A 19,122-nucleotide genomic window follows, 5' to 3' on the forward strand; every position below is an offset into this window, starting at 1 on the left:
GTTTCAGTTGTAGTTGACTGTTAATTAGCCGTGGGATACCAGCAGCGCCTCGTTAACCTAATTAGCAGAGTGCAGTGGAGCGCTGCGCCTCGGGCCGCGTTCCTTCAGCTGTTTAATGTGGGAGCGTTTCAGTTTTACAGGACGAGGCGTGGAGCCGCTCAGACTTTATGAAGAACATGAAGAGGAGTGAACTTTGCCGACCTGTGAGCAGCAAGGTGTCGACTGTGGCGAGTCGGAGCTTGTTGTTTGCAGCTGTCAGAATCTTTACGGCCTGTTTGAAACACTTCAAAGAAACAGTTTGTTCAGTTTCTGCTGAACTTAAAGGACACAACCGGTTTGATTCAGCGCCTCACGCTCACACCAGTGCGTTCACACACACACACTCAGAGCAGGAACACCTTCATTTCATGTGGTTGTTTTGTGTCTCTTTGTGGTTGTTTTGTGTCTGTTTGTGGTTGTTTTGTGTTTCTTTGTGGTTGTTTTGTGTCTCTTTGTGGTTGTTTTGTGTCTCTTTGTGGTTGATTTGCGCCTCTTTGTGGTTGTTTTGTGTCTGTTTGTGGTTGTTTTGTGACCACACAGAGATGGTCAGCATGGTAAACATCAGCCTGTTGTCAGGTTGTGTGTGAGCGCAGCCTTACAGACTCTGTCAGGGTGGTTTCTGGTTGTAGTTTCAGTACTGCAGATGTCCACAGGGGGCAGACTGTCTCAGCTCTGACACATTGTTTAGGCAAAGATGCAGAAGCTGACTGACAGGTGGAGGATCCGACACTGCAGCTGGATCTGAACACCGCCTTCTTCTTCCTCTTCCTCTTCTTCTTCTTCTTCTTCTTCTCTTGTCTCTGTAACACAGCTCTAGTCTTCCTCTGCATCAGCTGCTGTTTGGCAGCGCTGCAGCTCCATCCTGTCGCATGTGACGCCACGTGTTGGACCCACTGCGTCCACAGAGTCCAGGTCCAGTGTTCGGGTTTTCCCTTCAGCCCCCCTCCTCAGGTCTCCAACACGGAGAAAACACGTCAGCGTTTTTGGCTCTGTGGCTCTTTTCCCAGCATGCACGTGTGAAGCGGGCGGATGTGTTGTGATGCGGGTGGGGTCTGTGTGTGTGTGTGTGTGCGTGCATGCGTGTGTGTGTGTGTGTGTGTGTGTGGGGTGTTGTGGGGTGTTGTGGTGTTTCATTCTTCCCATCATGCTCAGCTCCAGGAGCGGCGAGGCCACCGAGGACGCTCTGGTTTCACAAGCTTCTCTGTGAGCACGTGGACCAAAACCTCAGTGACCCAAAGACACACACACACACACACACACACACACGCACACGCATGTCCACAGCTGATTTACATTCCTGTCAGTCCAAACCTTCATCGTCCTCCTCCTCACAAATGTTTGAGTCTCAGCTGATTCTGGTTCTGAAAACAAACAAACTCTTATTATTAATATGAGTTCTGACAGGAAGACAGGAGACGACCGCAGAGAGACACGAAACAACCACAGAGACACAAAGCAACCACAAACAGACACAAACAACCACAAACAGACACAAAACAACCACAAAGAGACACAAAACAACTACAAAGAGACACAAAACAACCACAAAGAGACACAAAACAACCACAAAGAGACACAAACAACCACAAAGAGACACAAAACAACCACAAAGAGACACAAAGAACTACAAAGAGACACAAAACAACCACAAAGAGACACAAAACACTCTCTGTGGTCAGTGTATTGTTGTTGTACGTTTTGCAGCCTGAAGGGAGCAGCAGTGATGTCATTAACGGTGACTGTGAGACTCTAAAGGACAGTGAGGACAGTGAGGACAGTGAGGACAGTGAGGACAGTGAGGACAGCACAGAGCGTCACTGAGCTGATGTGTGTCTGTCCTCATGTTCCTGCTGTTTTCAGTTTGTCCTGGTTGTGTTTCCCTCCACAGCTCCGCTGGCAGGAGTTATACACCATCACAGAGCCAACAGGGACTGGAAACAACACACTGAGAGGAGGAGAGGAGAGGGAGAGGAGGAGGAGAGGAGAGGGAGAGGAGGAGGAGAGGAGAGGAGGAGGAGGAGAGGAGAGGAGAGGAGAGGAGAGGGTACATGATGAAGAAAGCAGAGAGAAAAGAAAAACCTCATGTTTGAGGTTTCAGAGAGAAGAAAAGAGAGCGGAGGAGGAGGAGGAGGAGGAGGAGGAGGAGGAGGAGGAGGGAGCGTACAGTACGAGAGGAAGGTGATGATGTCGTCCAGGCCACGCCCCCCTGCAGAGCCTATAGATGGAGGTGTTTCTGTGGTCCTCCTCTCCACACCAAGAACGTTCCACAGCTGATAAGTCCTAAGACTGAGCACGCTCAGTGAAGTTGTTCAGCTCCTGGTCACTCCTCTTCATCATCGTCCTCCTCTTCATCATCGTCCTCCTCTTCATCATCTTCCTCCTGGAGCTTTGAGAGGTCATGGCAGGCATCGCTCTCCTGCTGCTGCTGCTCGGAGGGACCTTTGTCCTCCAGGGCATCCCTGCACAGACGATCAGAGGTGAGTGGACAGATTCAGACTGAGCAGATGAGACAGGGGTACAGACAGGGGGACAGACAAGGGGACAGACAGGGGGACAGACAAGGGGACAGACAGGGGGACAGACAGGGGTACAGACAGGGGGACAGACAAGGGGACAGACAGGGGGACAGACAAGGGGACAGACAGGGGGACAGACAGGGGGACAGACAGGGGGACAGACAGGGGGAAAGACAGGGGGAAAGACACGAGCCAACAGGTCAGATCACAGCAGGGTGCAGAGTGTGGAGACAGAGACAGGATCAAGGTGTCCATGACAACAGAGGGACAAGAGGACAGGACGCAGGTTCTCAGGTGCGGCGTGCTGGATCCTCCGTACCTGTGTCACGAGGCGTTCAGGTGCTGAGTGATGAAGCTGCACGTTGTCCTGCAGCGTGTTGGTGCGTTCATGTTTGCACGTTCCAGAGCAGTTTGCTGTGAGGCAATAACTCCGCAAACAGGTGTGTCTCTGTGTGGACGCTTTGTGTCTTTGTGGTGGTTTTGCGTCCCTTAGTGGTCATTTTGCTTCATCTCTTTTTGCATTTTTTGTAGAAAATTTGCGTCTCCCCGAGATCATTTTGCATCCCTTTGTGGTTGCTTTGCATCTCTGGTCATTTTGCATCTCTTTGTGTTGGTTTTGCATCTTTTCCCGGTCATTCTGCATCTCTGTCCTCATTTTGCATCCCTTTGATGTTGTTTAGCATCTCTCTGTAGAAGTTTTGCACCTCCTTGTGTTCATTTTGCATCCCTTTGTGGTCATTTCGCACCTCTTTGTGGTTCATTTTCATTGTTGAGGTCGATTTGCATCTTTTTGTGCTCTTTTTGCATCCCTTAGTGGTCATTTTGCTTCATCCCTTTTTGCATTTTTTGCAGAAATTTTGCATCTGTTTGAGATCATTTTGCATCCTTTCATGGTTGTTTTGCATCTCTAGAAATTTTGCATCTGTTAGTGGTTGTTTCACATCTCTGTGGTCATTTTGCATCTCTTTGTGTTGGTTTTGCATCTTTTCCTGGTCATTCTGCATCTCTGTCCTCATTTTGCATCCCTTTGAGGTTGTTTTGCATCTCTCTGTAGAAATTTTGCACCTCCTTGTGTTCATTTTGCATCCCTGTGTGGTCATTTTGCACCTCTCTGTGGTTGTTTTGCATCTGTTTTGTAGAAATTTTGCATCCCTTTGTGGTTCATTTTCATCGTTGAGGTCGATTTGCATCTTTTCGTGTTCTTCTTGCATCCCTCTGTGATCATTTTGCATCATTTTTTGTAGAAATTTTGCTTCTCTTTGACACAACTTTGCATCTTTTCGTGGTCATTTTGCATCTCTGAGATAATTTTGCATCCCTTTGAGGTCGTTTTGCATCTTTTTGTAGAAATTTTGCACCTCTCTGAGATAATTTTGTGTCTCCTCATGGTTGTTTTACGTCTCTCAGTGGTCATTTTGCATCTCTTAGTAGACATTCTGCATCCCTGCGGTAGTAATGAGGGTTCTTAGCATGTTCCCTCCTCTGTACCTGTGTGTAACGAGGCGTTCAGGTGCTCAAGCTGCAGGACAGTGATCACATGTCACTGTTGTGCAGGTTTTCTTTTCATGCATTTTGGTGCATTTTCAGTGCAGGTTGTGATGTTGGTGTGACGCTGGTGTGATGTGAGGACTCATGCAGACAGGTGTGATTCTCCCGTGGAGAGGGGGCGGAGCTAATTCCTGATCTAACCTGTGATTTTCTGCCTCATTGAGTTTGTTAACGTTATGTAAGACGATGAAATCCTCCTTCAGAGCGGCGCGGTGGTCTGAAGACTCGCAGAGGAGAGGATTACCTCACCAGGCGGGAGACTGCCAAAAACAACACACACACACACACACACACACACACACACACACACACACAGAGGGGGTTTCTTTATATGGAAGTTTACGAGAGACAAAACTGCAGCGTGAGCGAAACATGTAATGAACAGTGAGAAGCACTCAGCGACTGAGCCAACCAAACTCCACTGGCACTCTGACACGTTTAGGGACAATCTTTTCCTCTCGTCCACACAAGTCATGTTTCTGCAGAGACTCGTCCAGCTGCTCGCCTCCTCACCAAACTGCAGCTCAGATGATCCGCACCCAGCTGTAAAGATCCACATAAAGCTTTTTATGATTTAGTTTGGTGTTCCTGTTTTTTTCCACAACGACGACCGAGAACTCAGATTCTTCTGTTTTTATTCCGCCTGTAAAGGGTTAAATTTGACCTGCAGGTGGCGCCAAATCCCCTTTATTAAGTGAAGTTATCAGAGAAATACATCAAGTAATTAAAGAGTGTTTCGCAACAGTTTCATTGGAGTTTCTTCTCCATGTTTCCCTCCAGACCAGTAAACCAGACCAGTAAAACCAGCAGCAGCTCATTAGTTGACACATCAAACAGAGTTTGTTAGTGTAGCTGAGACCGACGCAGAAACTCAACCAACTCCATTCAGTTTTTGTTCTGTTTCAGAGTTCACTTCAGAACTCGTCTCACTGATTCTTCGTGTCAGTACGTGTATAAATATGTTCGTGGTAGTTTTTTTGATACCATAAGACAGCTGACGGGGTCTTGTGTTCGTTTCATGTATAAATTCATGATACTTCTACTTGACTCTGTGTACTCTGATGTCCTTATTGTGCACATTGTTACTCTGGTGAATATCTCTTTGTGGTACTTTGTTGTACTCGTTGTGGTTACTTGTGGTACTTCTGGGGGTCTGTACAGTGTCTAGTAGTACTCAGGATGTACTCTTGGATACTTGCTGTTGTACACTTCTGTTGTTTGTCCTACTGTTATAGCAGTAACTTCTTTCATCTTTCGTCCTTGTGATACTTTACGTGGTACTAGTACATGGTGGTACTTTCTGGGTACGTTTTGTTGTAATACTTTGTGGTACTTTTGGTAGTTTTTTGGACTTCTGGTGGAACAAATGGGGATCTGTGGCAGTTTCTTGTAGTACCCATGTTGTACTCTTGGATACTTGCTGTGGTTGTGTTGGTACGTTGTGGTACTTCCTTGTACACTATGGTTGTTTGTGGTACTTTTGTTGCATAGCAGTAACTTCTGGTTGTACTTCTGTTAAGTCTTGGTCGACTTTTTGATACTTTGTCACAAGAACCTAGTTGCAAAGTACGACAAGAAACTGCAATAGACCCTCAGAAGTACCACAAAGCATTACAAGTAACACAAAGAACCCAGAAAGTACCACCATGTACTACAGAGAACTTTAAAGTGTATAATACCTTTAATACTCTGTGGTACTTCTGGGGGTCTGTGGCAGTGTCTTGTACTACGATGATGTACACTTGTTAGTTCTCTGTAGTACTTCACATTGTGGTACTTGTGGTACTGTTTTCTAGTAGTACTCATGCTGTACTCTTGGATACTTGCTGTGGTACTTTATTGTACACTTCTGTTTGTCCTACTGTTATAGCAGTAACTTGTGTCATCTTTCATCCTTGTGATACTTTACATGGTACTAGTACATGGTGGTACTTTTGGTATTTTTTTGGACTTCTGGTGGAACAAATGGGGATCTGTGGCAGTTTCTAGTAGTACTCATGTTGTACTCTTGGATACTTGCTGTGGTTCTTTTGGTACTTTATTGTACACTTCTGTTGTTTGTGGTACTTTTGTTGCAGCAGCAGTAACTTCTTGTACTACTCTTGTGTCCTTTTGGTCGTCTTTTTGATACTTTTCTGTATACTTATACACTTTGAAGTTCTCTATAGTACATGGTGGTACTTTCTGGGTACTGTGTGTTACTTGTAATGCTTTGTGGTACTTTCATGTACCCATTGTGGTCACTTTTGGACTCTTTGTGGTACAAATGGGGGTGTGTGGCAGTTTCTCGTAGTACTTTGAGGTACACTTGGTTATTTTCTGTGGTTCTTTTGGTACGTTGTGGTACTTTATTGATACTTTGTGTAAAAGTATTATTATTTGTGGTACTTCCAGGGGCCTTTGGCATTTTGTTGTAGTACTTTGATGTGCACTTGATAGTTCTTTGTAGTACTTCATATTTTTTGTTGTAACAGTTTCTTGCAGTACTCACGTTGTACTCTTGGATACTTGCTGTGGTTGTGTTGGTACTTTATGGTACGCTATGGTTGTTTGTGATACTTCTGCAGTGTAGCAGTAACTTCATGTAATACTGGTGGTACTTTCTGGGTACTCTGTGGTGCTTTGTTGTACCCATTGTGGTTACTTGTGGTAGTTTTTTAGAACCTTTGTGGAACAGATGGGGGTCTGTGGCAGTTTCTTGTAGTACTCATGTTGTACTCTTGGATACTTGCTGTGGTTCTTTTGGTACTTTATTGTACACCATGGTTGTTTGTCCTATTACAGCAGTGACTTCTTTCGTCTTTTGTCTTTTTGATGCTTTGTTTCAAAGTATTGTACACTTTTGGCACTTTGATGGTTGTAGTTTTTTGTAGTACAGTGCAGTACTTGTAGTATTTCTGTGACTCAGGTACTCGCTCTTGTCATCTTGTGTGAACTCTGGTGTGTTATGTGCAGTAGCGGGACCATGGTGCACGTCGTCCTCACTCGGAGGAGCTCCTGCAGCTGTCGGCCTGAAACAACACTCAGACTTGATTTAGTAGTTTTTCCTTCTGCGGGTTGTTGAGTGCGACTTTGATCCAGTCAATCAGCTGCTGCTGGAAATCCTCCGACAGGCCGCTGCCAGGAATGAGCTGCAGGATTACACATGTCCAGCGTGTCTTTTCTCACACTGATCCGCAGAACAAACATCCCACAGGAGGACGTGAAGAAGACGGATGGGGTAATGACACAGCTCTGTGGACTGCAGGAGGCCCCGCTGTGTAATCACACCTGATTGTTTGACTGCGCGGCGGCTCGGGGCGCTACGAGACGTTAATCAGCTAAAACAACACAGTTCACTCATTCATCCCTTAAAGGGACATGCCACCTAGTTTAACATGCAGACAGCGTTTTTAAATAGATCTCATCTTGGGAGCCTCCAGATGCAGATGTGCGAGGAAAACCACTCTATAACATTGACATGTTGTGCACCAGATATTATCCAGTACCTAAAGTTCTGAGTTCATCTATGTAAGACTTTTTCAGGAGTTCTGGGCTCCTGTATGATCTCACGTCACTTCAGCAGAATGTCTGAGTAAAACATGTGAAAAATGCAGTTTGCCTGAATCAATAAGCGAGAAAAGAAAAGCAAAAATCAAAGACACCTCTCTGTTATGAAGATTTTTGGGACTTCTGGGGCTCCGTACATCAGTTGTACCTGCAGCAGAACATCTCAGTAAAGGTCTTTTGTTATTTGATTTTTGTGTTTCGTCTAAAGTCTGTTTGGGTGTAGTCATGCTCTTAAGTTTTATAAATACAGTTCCCACGATGCTTTGGTGGATGTAAACAGGAAGCCTTTGGTAGTTTCCATGAACTGAATTAGCTGTTAGCAGCTCCTTATTTCAGTGAACCTCTGGATAGACATCAGAGAAAAATATTTGTTTCATGTTTGTGACTTCAGATTTTTTGAGTGATGAACAAAAGGTTGCAACTTTTGAGTTTTTTAAAGTCTCTCAGTAATAAAGTTAAACTGGTGGTTTTCTGTTCCTGAGTCCTGAAAAAACAAAAAGGTTTATAGTTCCTGAAACATTTTGTACTCGTTTAACAGTCGACCGTGACGTTTGGTTTGAACTCAGAGGTCAGGACGATGTTCATTACCTGCTGGTCCATTGGCCCCAAGGGAAATCATAAAAAGTAATATGGAGGGTTTGGTTTCTGAATGAGACATTCATGTCAGCATGAAATGAAATCAAAGAGTGGTTCATCAGAACGGAGTGTTCCTTGAGACTGACGGAGAACACATACAGACGCTGGACACATTTACTGATCAGCAGCTTTTCTCTTCTCAAAGAAACAAACACAACCTTCAATATTTCAGCTACTGCACTTTTATATTGTTCCTGTGTTTTAACGCTGGTCCAATGTTTCACACGACTTCTTATAATTTGATTTCATCTTCATCCATATTGTTCTTATTTATCTTCTCCTCCTCCTCAGTGCGGCGTCAGAACATGAAGGTTCGGATCAACGCCACTGGCGACACCATCGTGATGAAGTTTGTGCGTCCGAGTCCGGACGTGAAGCTGGAGGGTTATATCCTGGGTTACGGCAGCAGCATGTTCTCCAAACAGTTCATCCAGCTGCCTGAGAACGGACAACCGTACGAGACTGAGATGGGTAAGACGGGATGAGGACGGGGACAGGTCTCTATGGAAGCCTGGAGAGGACATATCTTTCAATTTTAATATTATCAAAATGTATGTGTTTGTATATTTGTTTCAGTGTTTCATTATATTTTATTAAATCTGGTAATTTGTCCAATAAATTTTAGGGAAAAGTCCCCTCTGAGCTTCCATACCTGTAATCTATACAACTGTGAGAAGCCCGGCTAGAAGGTGAAGACACAAACTTTGCGTGATTAAAGAAATTAAAATCTACCAAAATGTGGCTGGAGTCTGGTGGACACATCTTGAGTTACATCTCTCCACCGAACACATCTGAAGCATTTTGCAGTCAGGGTTTAGTTTTTGGGTCGGACTGCCAACAGCAGATGTTGGGACCAGATGTTTTCTGTATTTTACACTCAATTTCTTTAAGTAGATAATAGACTGATTTATAAACACGAGCGTCAGTTTGTGCAGGACCTATTGAAAGATTTTCATTTCTGAAGCCCTCTGTGTCGCTGTGGGACTGCAGGTTGAGTTTCTGTGTATGTGAACGCTGAGCCATCAGACTCGTGGGAAGCGCTGAGTTTCTGCAGAAATACTTTTGGGAAAACCAGAACGTGAGAAGCTTTGAGAAGCAGCAGGTGGTTCTGATCCTGTTTCTGAAGGCCGGCCAGCAATCTTTATCCCATCAGAGGAGAAAAAACGTGAAAAGCTTCGACATGTGATGTGTTTAAGGGAGCGTATCAGCAGAGGGGGTTAACAGCAAACCTGCTGAAAGTCGTCCTTCAACACTGGAGGCTGATTTGTTTGCACTTTGCAGATTTTGGAGGTAAATCTTTTCCTTTTGTGATGAGAGTGGGGGGACATCAGCTTTTCATGATGCTTAATATCGTCCAAAATGTGGCTGAGGTTTGGTGGACAGGTCACCTTTACCCAAATGACCTTTATTTTTTGTATTTTGGATGTTTTTCCTCACACCATCAGCTTTTCTCCAAATTTAAAACCTCCATATTTTGGCTGCGGTTTGGTGGCAGTCGTCTGGATGACTTTGAATTCTCTCTGATGACGTTAAAGAGGCTCTGTCCCAGTGCCCACATTTAAACATTCACAGTTTTTATCGTGAAAATGTTTCTTTCTATTTTGTTTTTCTATAAATCCCTAAAAAATGTGAGCATTGTGTTTAAAAATGACCATATTTTGGCTGAGGTTTGGTGGACGTATCACCAACACCCCAAACATCGACTGATATTTTATTTCAATAAGTCAAATGTTGAGTTTCCATCGTGTTGTTGTTTTGGCACCGTGCGGTGTGTTCAAGTGCTGCACTGGAAATCAGACACGCTGCACTTCCATTTACTTTCTGTGAGTCAGTGAAAGTCAGAAGGTAAATGATACACACAGTTTAGTTTGGGAGGAAGTTTGAGCTCCACTGAGAGACGTTTCATTTCCATCTCTCATCTGTGGCTGCTCTTTCTGCCCCGAGGTCACCTGTCAGAGAAAGCGTGTGGGCGGTCCTGCGGCATTCGTGTGGTGTTTACCTTCCTGGTTAAAAGCCCTCCATCCATCAGCAGCTGGGAGAGGAGGACGACCGCAGTGTTGACTCTTTAAATCCGACTGGGTTTTTGGTTTTTAGCCACATGAGACTCAATAATTCAATTTCCTCTGCTTCTCATGTTCCTCTGTTACAAGACGGCGTTCTCACAAAATTATCTGTTCTTCTGCTTTCAAAGAAAAGAAAAGTTGAAATGAACAAACAAAAATAACAAAAAATAAATAAAAAGACATAAAAAAAAGATCAGAATAATTGATAAAAAAATGAGAACAGGACAAAACTCTGGACAGGAGGAAATTGAAACCCTCACAGTAGATGAGGTTTAAAGAGACGAACCCAAACTGAAGCTGAAGGACACGTTGGAACAAACCGCCCGTTGATGGCGTTGAACCCTCCCAGCTGAGGATTCAGGATTATCTGAGACAAACAGCTTCTGTTCCTGACCTCAGGTGACCTCAGGTGTTCACAGGTGATGGATGAGGTCAGCAGGGGGAAGCAGAGGGGGGCGGGGCATGTTTCCACCTGTCAGCGTACGAAGCTTTGAAGAGCAGGTGGTGAATGAATGAGTTTGTTTTCAGGGTAAAGAGCTTAGGTTCAGTTTCAGCCCTGAAGTTTAGACTGAAGACCGGCCCGTGACGGGACAACAAACAAATAAACACTGTAAACAACAACAAACATTCAGTGAGTGACGACAGGAAACAGGAAGCATAAAGGTGAACAATCTGATCCGAAGTTTTCAGTCGAGTCCCACCTGGTAATGAAACATAACAAACAGTTTTTGTTCAGAGCTCAAAGACACAAACTCGGGGATTTAACCTGTGACTCGTGGTGTCGACTTTAAACCGTCAAAGTGAGATTAAAGATCAGATATAATTTTCTCTGCTGTGCGTCTCCTCTGTTCTTCTGATCAACCTCATGAATTCACCCTGAAGATGAACTCAAAACAAATTACGTTCTGTTCCAGACGCTGAGCCGAAGTACCTGGTGGCCGTCCAGCCGATCCCCGCCAACGACGTGAAGAAACACTGTACAGGTACGCTGACCACTTCCTGTTTGTGGTTTCATACGTAGCCTGATGTCTCACGCTGTCCTCACCTGTGTGCACAGGGAAGGTGAACCTGGAGAAGCCGCTCCACCTGGTGATCGGCTCTGTCAGCCCGACGGCGGTGCTGCTGTCCTGGGGGAACTACCTGAAGACGCCGTACGAGGGGAACATCATGAACGAGTGTCTGGAGGACGGGTGAGAGGATATCACGTCATAATATCGTGATTAGAAGTTAATTACATATTTATATCTGCATAATTAACTAGTAAAGAACTTGTGATAACAGGAAACAATCGTACGGTTAAAGATCTGATTGTTGCAAATTCAGAAAATTGAGCTTGTGATTTGTTTGTTATGATCACAAAAACAAAATCTTAATTTTCTAATAGTAGTTAATTTTAGTGGAAAATAACTCGTGAGTTGCATTCACACTGGGCGTGAATAGAACAATTCACACATGAGTTACATATACGTCGATATTAAGACGTGATTAGATGCAAAGTCCCACAGGACTGTGCGATGGACGCCACGCAAATGACATGAAATACATAAAACTCAATGTCACGATGACGAGAATATGTTTTAATTACAAAATCTAAACATTGTAATTACAAAAAACAGTATAGTCACGAGATTCCATTGTCACAGTTCAGAGTTCCCAATAACTGTGATTCATATTGTCGCATTTATGAAAAAATATCTGAAAGTTACGAGATTAGATTGTTGCAAATATAAATAAAAAATAGCCTCATAGTGATGAAGAACCCACCACAGTAATTATCCCCGATACGTGATAATTCAGAGACAAAAGATCTCTGTGACGACACTTTGTCAGTTTGAGACACTGCCGTCTTCAGACTTCGTCCAAAAATAAAAGAAAACGGATCTGTTAGTGATGACGGAGACAGTTTGACCTGCCGTGTGGTGAAACATGAAACAACAGAGCCACCTTCATCTGAAGGAATCTCACAGATGTTCCACATCAAATCTGTTTGAGACGACGTGAACATGAAACATCCTTTCATGTGTTTTACGAGCTTGGAGGAAGTCCTGACTCTAAAGTTTGACTCTGTGATGACCAGTTCGATTTAAAGTCCTCAAACTCTGCTGCTGTGTTGACTGATGTTACACCGGCCGACTCTTTTCCATCAGCTCTCCTGCCTCCAATAATCCTGTTTTTTTCTCTTTTGTCGAACAAGTTGGAGAAGCTGTCGGAAAGCTTGACCCAGGCGTCCCCCGCCACTCTTATTACACGTCTTATTAAAAGCTAATGTCTTGGCTGCCGCCTCAGATTCTTTGGGTCTGAAAAACACTACATGATGGAGTGAAAGTGGAGAGCCGCCGGCCAGAAGTAACAACAGCGACTGGGGGAAGCTGTTGAGCGAGCGCTTGAAGTCAACGAACCATGTGGAGGCGGTTTTCTGGTCGAGGAAACTTTGATGAACTCATTTTTCTTTGGAGTTCCAGGAGCTGTCTTCAGTTTTGGGCCATTAAGCAGCTTCATCATGATGAGGTGTCTCACTCCGGTCTGTCTTTGACTCCATCGCCACACGAGGACATTTTTTAACAGTGTGACTCTTTTTATGGCACTGTACGTTGGTCCAGTCTGATATATCTCAACAACTACTGTCAGGAACTTTGGTTCAGACGTTCATGTTCCCCAGATGATTAACTCCAATGACTTTTGTGATCCTATCTCGTAAAACCACCTGCAAGTCTTCACTCATCCAGTGAAACTTTTCATCATCTACCAAAAACAGACAGTGTACCCTGGCGCATTTTCTGCCAACACCGACATGAGACTGACTTTTGGTCATTACTGAAAACCATCACTTGACGCAGCTTAAATTAACCTTCGAGGTATCATTTTGGGTTCTTGTAAAAGACTTGGGACAATTTATAGACACATAAATTACATAATAGCATGTAAACTAAAAATATAAAGGAACCAGAAGTGAACCCTGAGGAACCCCACGAGTCATAACAGACGCATGATGGATGTGGAAGTCAGTAACATGTTAGCATCAACTGCTTTTTTTAGATTGTGAGGTTGTTCTGTTGCCTCCAGTCGACCAAAAACAATCAATGAATGCAACTTTAGGTAATGTTGCTGCCTGAAAATTGCCAAACCTTCGAGTTTTTAGACCAGAAAACAGCATCTGGGTTCTTTTAAAAGCTCTGGCTCTTTATGTTGTTTTGGAGAACCTGTCTGATGGTTTATAGACACATATATTACATGTCAACAATCGAACCCTGAGGAACCCCACAGCTAAAGTAAAGCTGAACTGAAGCAGGTAAAAGCAGACTAACTGTGGCTTTCTTTTCAGGTTCTACACCATTCGCTACAGGGAGAGGAACAGGAAGTGGATCTATCAGACCTGCCCAACCAGCGACACGGTGGTCGACAACCTGAAACCCAACACGCCTTACGAGTTTGGCGTCCGGTCCAACAAGGACGACCGCAGCGGGATGTGGAGCAAACCCATTATCCACAACACCAACATGGGCAGTAAGGACGCCATCTTTGTTGTCTTGATTTTGACGGACAGTTTTTATAGATTACAGTCGTGGTTACATAAAGGTGTCGTTAACATCCTGACCTTTCTGCTGTGTCTCTGATCTTCATCCTTATATTTCAGATAAAAACACACAGAAGCCATACAAGCTGCGTAACCCTCTTGCTAAGCCGCTGGTACGTAACCTTCTGTTTAATTACTCATAGAAAGTGAATGTAACTACCAGCAGCCTCTCTGCCAAGAACTCCAATCAAATACGAATAATTTCTACCTGAATATTGATTTGTTGTCTCATCTTTAATGTGTAACACCTGAAAATGGAGCTCCTGCAGGCAGCGGGTCCTGTTTAAAATTGGTCTAAAATAAAAAACTATTAGAGGTGGAGCATTCATTCTTTCTGCAACAGAGAGATAAGACTTCTGTCTTTCACACCATCACGTTGTCTGCATCGTCAAAATCCGGCGCTTGGGCAGATATTTAACATCAGCATGGGATGCGGCCACCCGGTGTGATAGTTTAAAGGCACTTTGCAGTATCAGGGGGAAAAGGCGGAAAGTCAAGGCAACAACAGGCTGAGTAGGGTGGACAGGAGGGGTGGTGGATGGGTTCAACAACCACAGACTTTGACCCGAATTTATGACGTTACAATAACCAAAAACACCAGCGTATGCCCAGGTGGACCGTATTTATGGCAGAGTTCTAAGGGTTAATACTACATTACCCATGAGCCTCAGTGGCCTTCACAGAGCTGCACCAATACTCATAAACTGATCCAAAATTTATTCTATGATTGGCCTCCTGACGGCAAAATGTGAAGCCGTTTGATCAGATTAGATGTTTTGCAGCAGTGCACTCTGGGACTTATAGTTTTGTTGAAGTTTTAATCTGAGTGAATGTTTTGTGTGTTTTCAGAAACCTCTCGGTCCTCACACCCTCTTCCCTCCTCGCCCCGGTAAGACCTGAGATCCTTTAAATGTGGTACTGGTGTTAAGAACTGAACGAGTTGAGGCAGTGTCTCTGCTGCTGCTGTCGCTCACTCGTTATTTCTGCTTCACGTTATTGGAGGAATCTTTTTAATTGAACCTCATCATCATAAAAACATCTTTCATGTTCAGGCTGGTTATAAAATATCTGCATCAAACATCAAGTCCAAAAATGTTTCACATAAACGCAGAGAAGAAAAATGAGTGTTTGGTTTTAGGATCAGTATCAATTAATTTAATGATTTGTTTCATAATTTAAGATGTGACAGACACAGAGGACACAGTGAGTCTTCTTTGTTATCAAGTTTCCAAAATAACCCCAAAGACATTTAAATTACAGTTTGATTTAAAAAAGAAAAGAAAGAAAAGCTGCAAATCTTCACGTTTTTTGTATGTGTTCAGTAGCAATTGCACTCCAAAAGTATCAGTGATTGTGACACAGGAGGAGCTTCTAAGAAACAAATTAAAACTTTAAAAAGTAAAATGTTCAAAAAATACTTGTAAAGTCTCAAAAATATGTAAAAAAAAAAAAAAAAAGAAGAAGAAAATATTAGTAAAATGTCTGAAAAATGTGTACAAAGTTTGATAAATATTAGTAAGATATCTGAAAAAGTATTAGTAAAATGTCTATAAAAAAGGGTTAAATATCTGAAAAATATTTCTAAATTTTAACCCAAAAAATAGTGAAAAAAAGTCTGAAAAATTTTAGTAAAAAGTAAAAAAGAAATTTTAAACGTTCGAAATAATATGAAAAATATATTTTTTTAAAAATTTAGTGACGTGGGTTAGTAAAATGACTAAAAAATATGTTGGATATCTGAAAAATATTCATGAAAATCTGAAAAATATCAGTAAAATGTCTAAAAAGTATAGTAATTAAAATGACTAATTAGATTTATGATAAGATTTAAGTTTTTCAACTCACAGAAAACATCAGTAATATATATAACTTATTACAAATCGCTTAAAAGCTCATTAATGTTCAGCTGAAAAGATAATTTCATCCTGAAATAACATTCACTTTAAACTGACTTTTACTGGATTGAAAATGTTACATTTGAGAATTTGAGATGCAACATCTGGTTTCCTCAGACACAAAACAAACATACAGGTTAAATGACAAAAATAAATAAATAATACTTGTGATAATGAAACAGTTGATATAACAAGAATGTAAAATATTCAAATGAAATTTTAAAAGAAAAACGACTAAATTTGTTATTAAAAAACTTTTTCAAGATTTTAAGGGGTTTTGTGAATAAAGAACAAATAAAGAAATCACAAACATCTTAATTTAGATTAAAGTTAAAGGTCTTTTCAGGCACAAATCAATACATTAAGGATTAATTAAAGGTAAACAAGTTTTTATTTACGACAAGAACACAAATTAAGAAACAAAAAAAGAACATTTTCAATGAAATCTAAATTATTACGACACTTTGAGTATGAGAGAAAACTTTTTTCGTCTATAAAAAACACGACCTTGCACTTTAATCGTTTGAAGACTAACAGGTGTTTTCACTTCCTGTGATGATTTTGTGTCACAGCTCTTCACAACAGGACCCGCCTCTCTCCTCTGCTCAAAACCTCAGCTTTCCCCGGAGCTCCCCGCACTTCTTTTGGTGATTATCACTTTTTATTTTCCCACAGAGACGCTTTGACCTCAGCAGCTTCCCGCCAGGTTTCGACTGATCGATATGAAACGTTTTGTTCGTGACAAACTGAAAGTGAGCGATCGATCCATGAAAAATAGGTTTGTCTAAATTTAATTTATTGATTTTAGCTTTGGGTTTTTGTCCGCTTCCTGTTGATCAAATGCTCGGAAACTCAGAAAACAAATCTCACATTGATCATAACATACGATGACCGACACATTTAGGTTACTTTTTTTAAGCCACTTTCTGGAGTTAGAATAACAAAAGTAGCGGTGGTGGATTATATCTCGTTTGAGGACGTTGGGACTTTATTATCGTCTTAATGTTTCATTATTTTTCACTGCGATAATCAAAATCAACTTCGACATAAAGTTCTAGAACCAACAGATCACCTCTTCAGTGTTTGTCAGGAACAGACGTTGCAATAAAGTTTGTTCAACACTGCGATCAGTCAAACCCCGCGTCTGAAGCTGCTTCTTTCAAACCCATTATTTTACATTTCTATCCTTTCACCACTTTAACTTTGACATTCACTTCCTGTAAACACATTACTTCTGCAGCACCACCTGAGAGTCGACAGGAAACTTTACCTCCGCCCGGCTCCACCGAGCCTAAATGGCCTCATGTGTCACTCGGTAACAAGAAAGACTTTTATTTTGTTAACCATAAATCAGCTTTATCCTGTCTTCACCTGTTTCCGCTGAGCTCCCTGATGCGCCTGGGAGGGGGTGGGGCCTGTGGGACGTGCAGCTGTTGTGATTGGCTGCATGCTAGCATGCCTAAGGCCGGTTTAGAAAGACGATACGAGGCGTGGAGGTGATGTCGCCGGAGGTCAAGTGGTACGAGTAAGTTCACTTTGCCCCCGCCCACCCTGTGCGTTGCCATAGCTAGTTGTTTTGAAGTACTGCGCTGCTAGCGATGCTTCGACGATACTTCGTTTGTGCATCTGAAGCCATCAGTTTTCTTCTTCTGCTTTTCTTCTTTCAGCCTTCTTGTGTTACTGCCGCTTTAAATATGTCCTCAAACTTCAGGGTTTTTGTTAAACGGCTAACAGCACTTAGCTTCAAAACATTTCCAAAACCTGGCTATGCTCTCAATCAGAAAAATTAAATCAGAAGTCCTTCAGAAAAAGGTGTCATCATCACCTGTAAGGCCAGTTGGTGAGTTCCTGGATGATTGTGGGGAAAAAAAATAGTTTAACTTCTGAAACCAAAGATTCTCAAAATGAATCAAGTGAATAAGGTTCACTGCATTTTGGCAGCATACATCTATACAACAGGAGATTAACTGAATATTTTTGGATTAAATATTTATGTAAAATATTTTTTATCAGTATACAAGTAGCTGTTGTTCTGGCTTTGGTTCTGTAGACCCTTTAAACACGTAGAAATATAAAATGTTTAATAGTTTTTACTCTGAAATGATTTTCAAAATTAATCAATTTAATTAGGTTCCCTGAATTTTGGCAGCATTCAGCCGAACAACAGGAGCATGTGATTGGTCCAGTAGAGTTTAAGAGGTTAACAGAATACCTTGGGATTAAACATTAATGTAAAAATATATATTTTTCCTGATATAAGTAGCTGCTGTTCTTACGTTGGTTCAAGATCAGGTAATAACATTAAAAAAAAATCCTGTTACTACAAGATGTTTTTCATATTTTCATGGTATGAGATAATCTTGTTGTTAACACAAGAAAAGTTTCTTTTTATGACATCATTTTGTAAAAATATGTTTTTACAATGAGAACATTTTCTTCTTATAACAAGAAACTTTTCATCTTGTAACAAGATAAATAAGTAAATTGTTATAGCATGAAAAGTTTCTTTTTTTTCCCACAAGAAATGTTTCTTGTTATAATTTTTTTTGGCAGAAAAGCTTTATTTAATATATACATATATTGGCATCTTTTTTTTTTTCTTTGCTTTTTACAAGATAGTTTCACAGTATAACTTCTAACATAAAAATATTTTGTTATACCATGAAAACATTTTTTAAAAATATAAGACAAATGTTGTTATAAGAAACATTTCACATTGTAACTTCATAAATGAAATAATTGTTATAACACTAAAGGTTTTTTGTTATCAAATAGAAAAACAATATTGTTCTAACATGAAACTTTTCTTTTTTAAAGATGAAAAAATCTTGTAAAAACGCAAAAAAAAAAACCCATTTTGTTAAAACTAGAAACGTTGTTGTTATTACTTGACACTGATCAGTTTTTATTTTATTTTATTTTTTGGATTTTTTTTTTTTAAATGATTAAACATTCTGCAAGTTTTAACCATCTAAACTTTTGTTTCCACAATAAATTGTAGATATCATAAACATTCCACCAACAGTTTTCCCAATTCCCAAGTTTCCCAGGTGCCATGAAGTATCTTTGGAAAGTCTGGGTTCTCCAGTAGAATTTAAAATTAGGTTAAATGGACTTGAGCAACGCTCAGCACAACAAACAGGAGCTGGTGACTTGTCCAACTGAGTTTAAGAGGCTAATACTTACAGTGCACAGATGTACCAAGGCCTAGTAAAGAAGAACTCAGGTAATTTAGAACTTAAGAACTTAAGGTAAAGCCATTATCATAGATTTATAGATCATTCACATATCTGTCTTTGCGT

The 19,122-nt window shown here is 41.5% G+C and overlaps 1 protein-coding gene across 21 annotated transcripts in view; it reads left to right on the forward strand.

The window, feature by feature from the left end:
* The first annotated feature begins 2,223 nt into the window (after nt 1–2,223).
* abi3bpb (ABI family, member 3 (NESH) binding protein b) overlaps nt 2,224–19,122 on the forward strand; it is a 34,635-nt gene continuing 17,736 nt past the window's right edge. For 4 of the 21 annotated variants that reach the window (XM_033615863.2, XM_078165755.1, XM_078165754.1 and 1 more), the window contains exons 1-9: nt 2,229–2,516; nt 8,580–8,759; nt 11,266–11,334; nt 11,409–11,541; nt 13,674–13,855; nt 13,986–14,038; nt 14,775–14,814; nt 16,393–16,467; nt 17,061–17,135. In XM_033615863.2, coding sequence (XP_033471754.1) covers nt 2,438–2,516; nt 8,580–8,759; nt 11,266–11,334; nt 11,409–11,541; nt 13,674–13,855; nt 13,986–14,038; nt 14,775–14,814; nt 16,393–16,467; nt 17,061–17,135 — 886 coding nt within the window. In that variant the 5' untranslated portion in view covers nt 2,229–2,437. Of the gene's footprint in view, nt 2,517–8,579; nt 8,760–11,265; nt 11,335–11,408; nt 11,542–13,673; nt 13,856–13,985; nt 14,039–14,774; nt 14,815–16,392; nt 16,468–17,060; nt 17,136–19,122 lie in introns of all 21 variants that reach the window. The other 17 variants (XM_078165750.1, XM_078165751.1, XM_033615858.2 and 14 more) reach the window with 14 other exon arrangements.

Source organism: Epinephelus lanceolatus, chromosome 24, assembly GCF_041903045.1.
Source record: "Epinephelus lanceolatus isolate andai-2023 chromosome 24, ASM4190304v1, whole genome shotgun sequence".
In the NCBI taxonomy this organism is placed as follows: Eukaryota; Metazoa; Chordata; class Actinopteri; order Perciformes; family Serranidae; genus Epinephelus; species Epinephelus lanceolatus.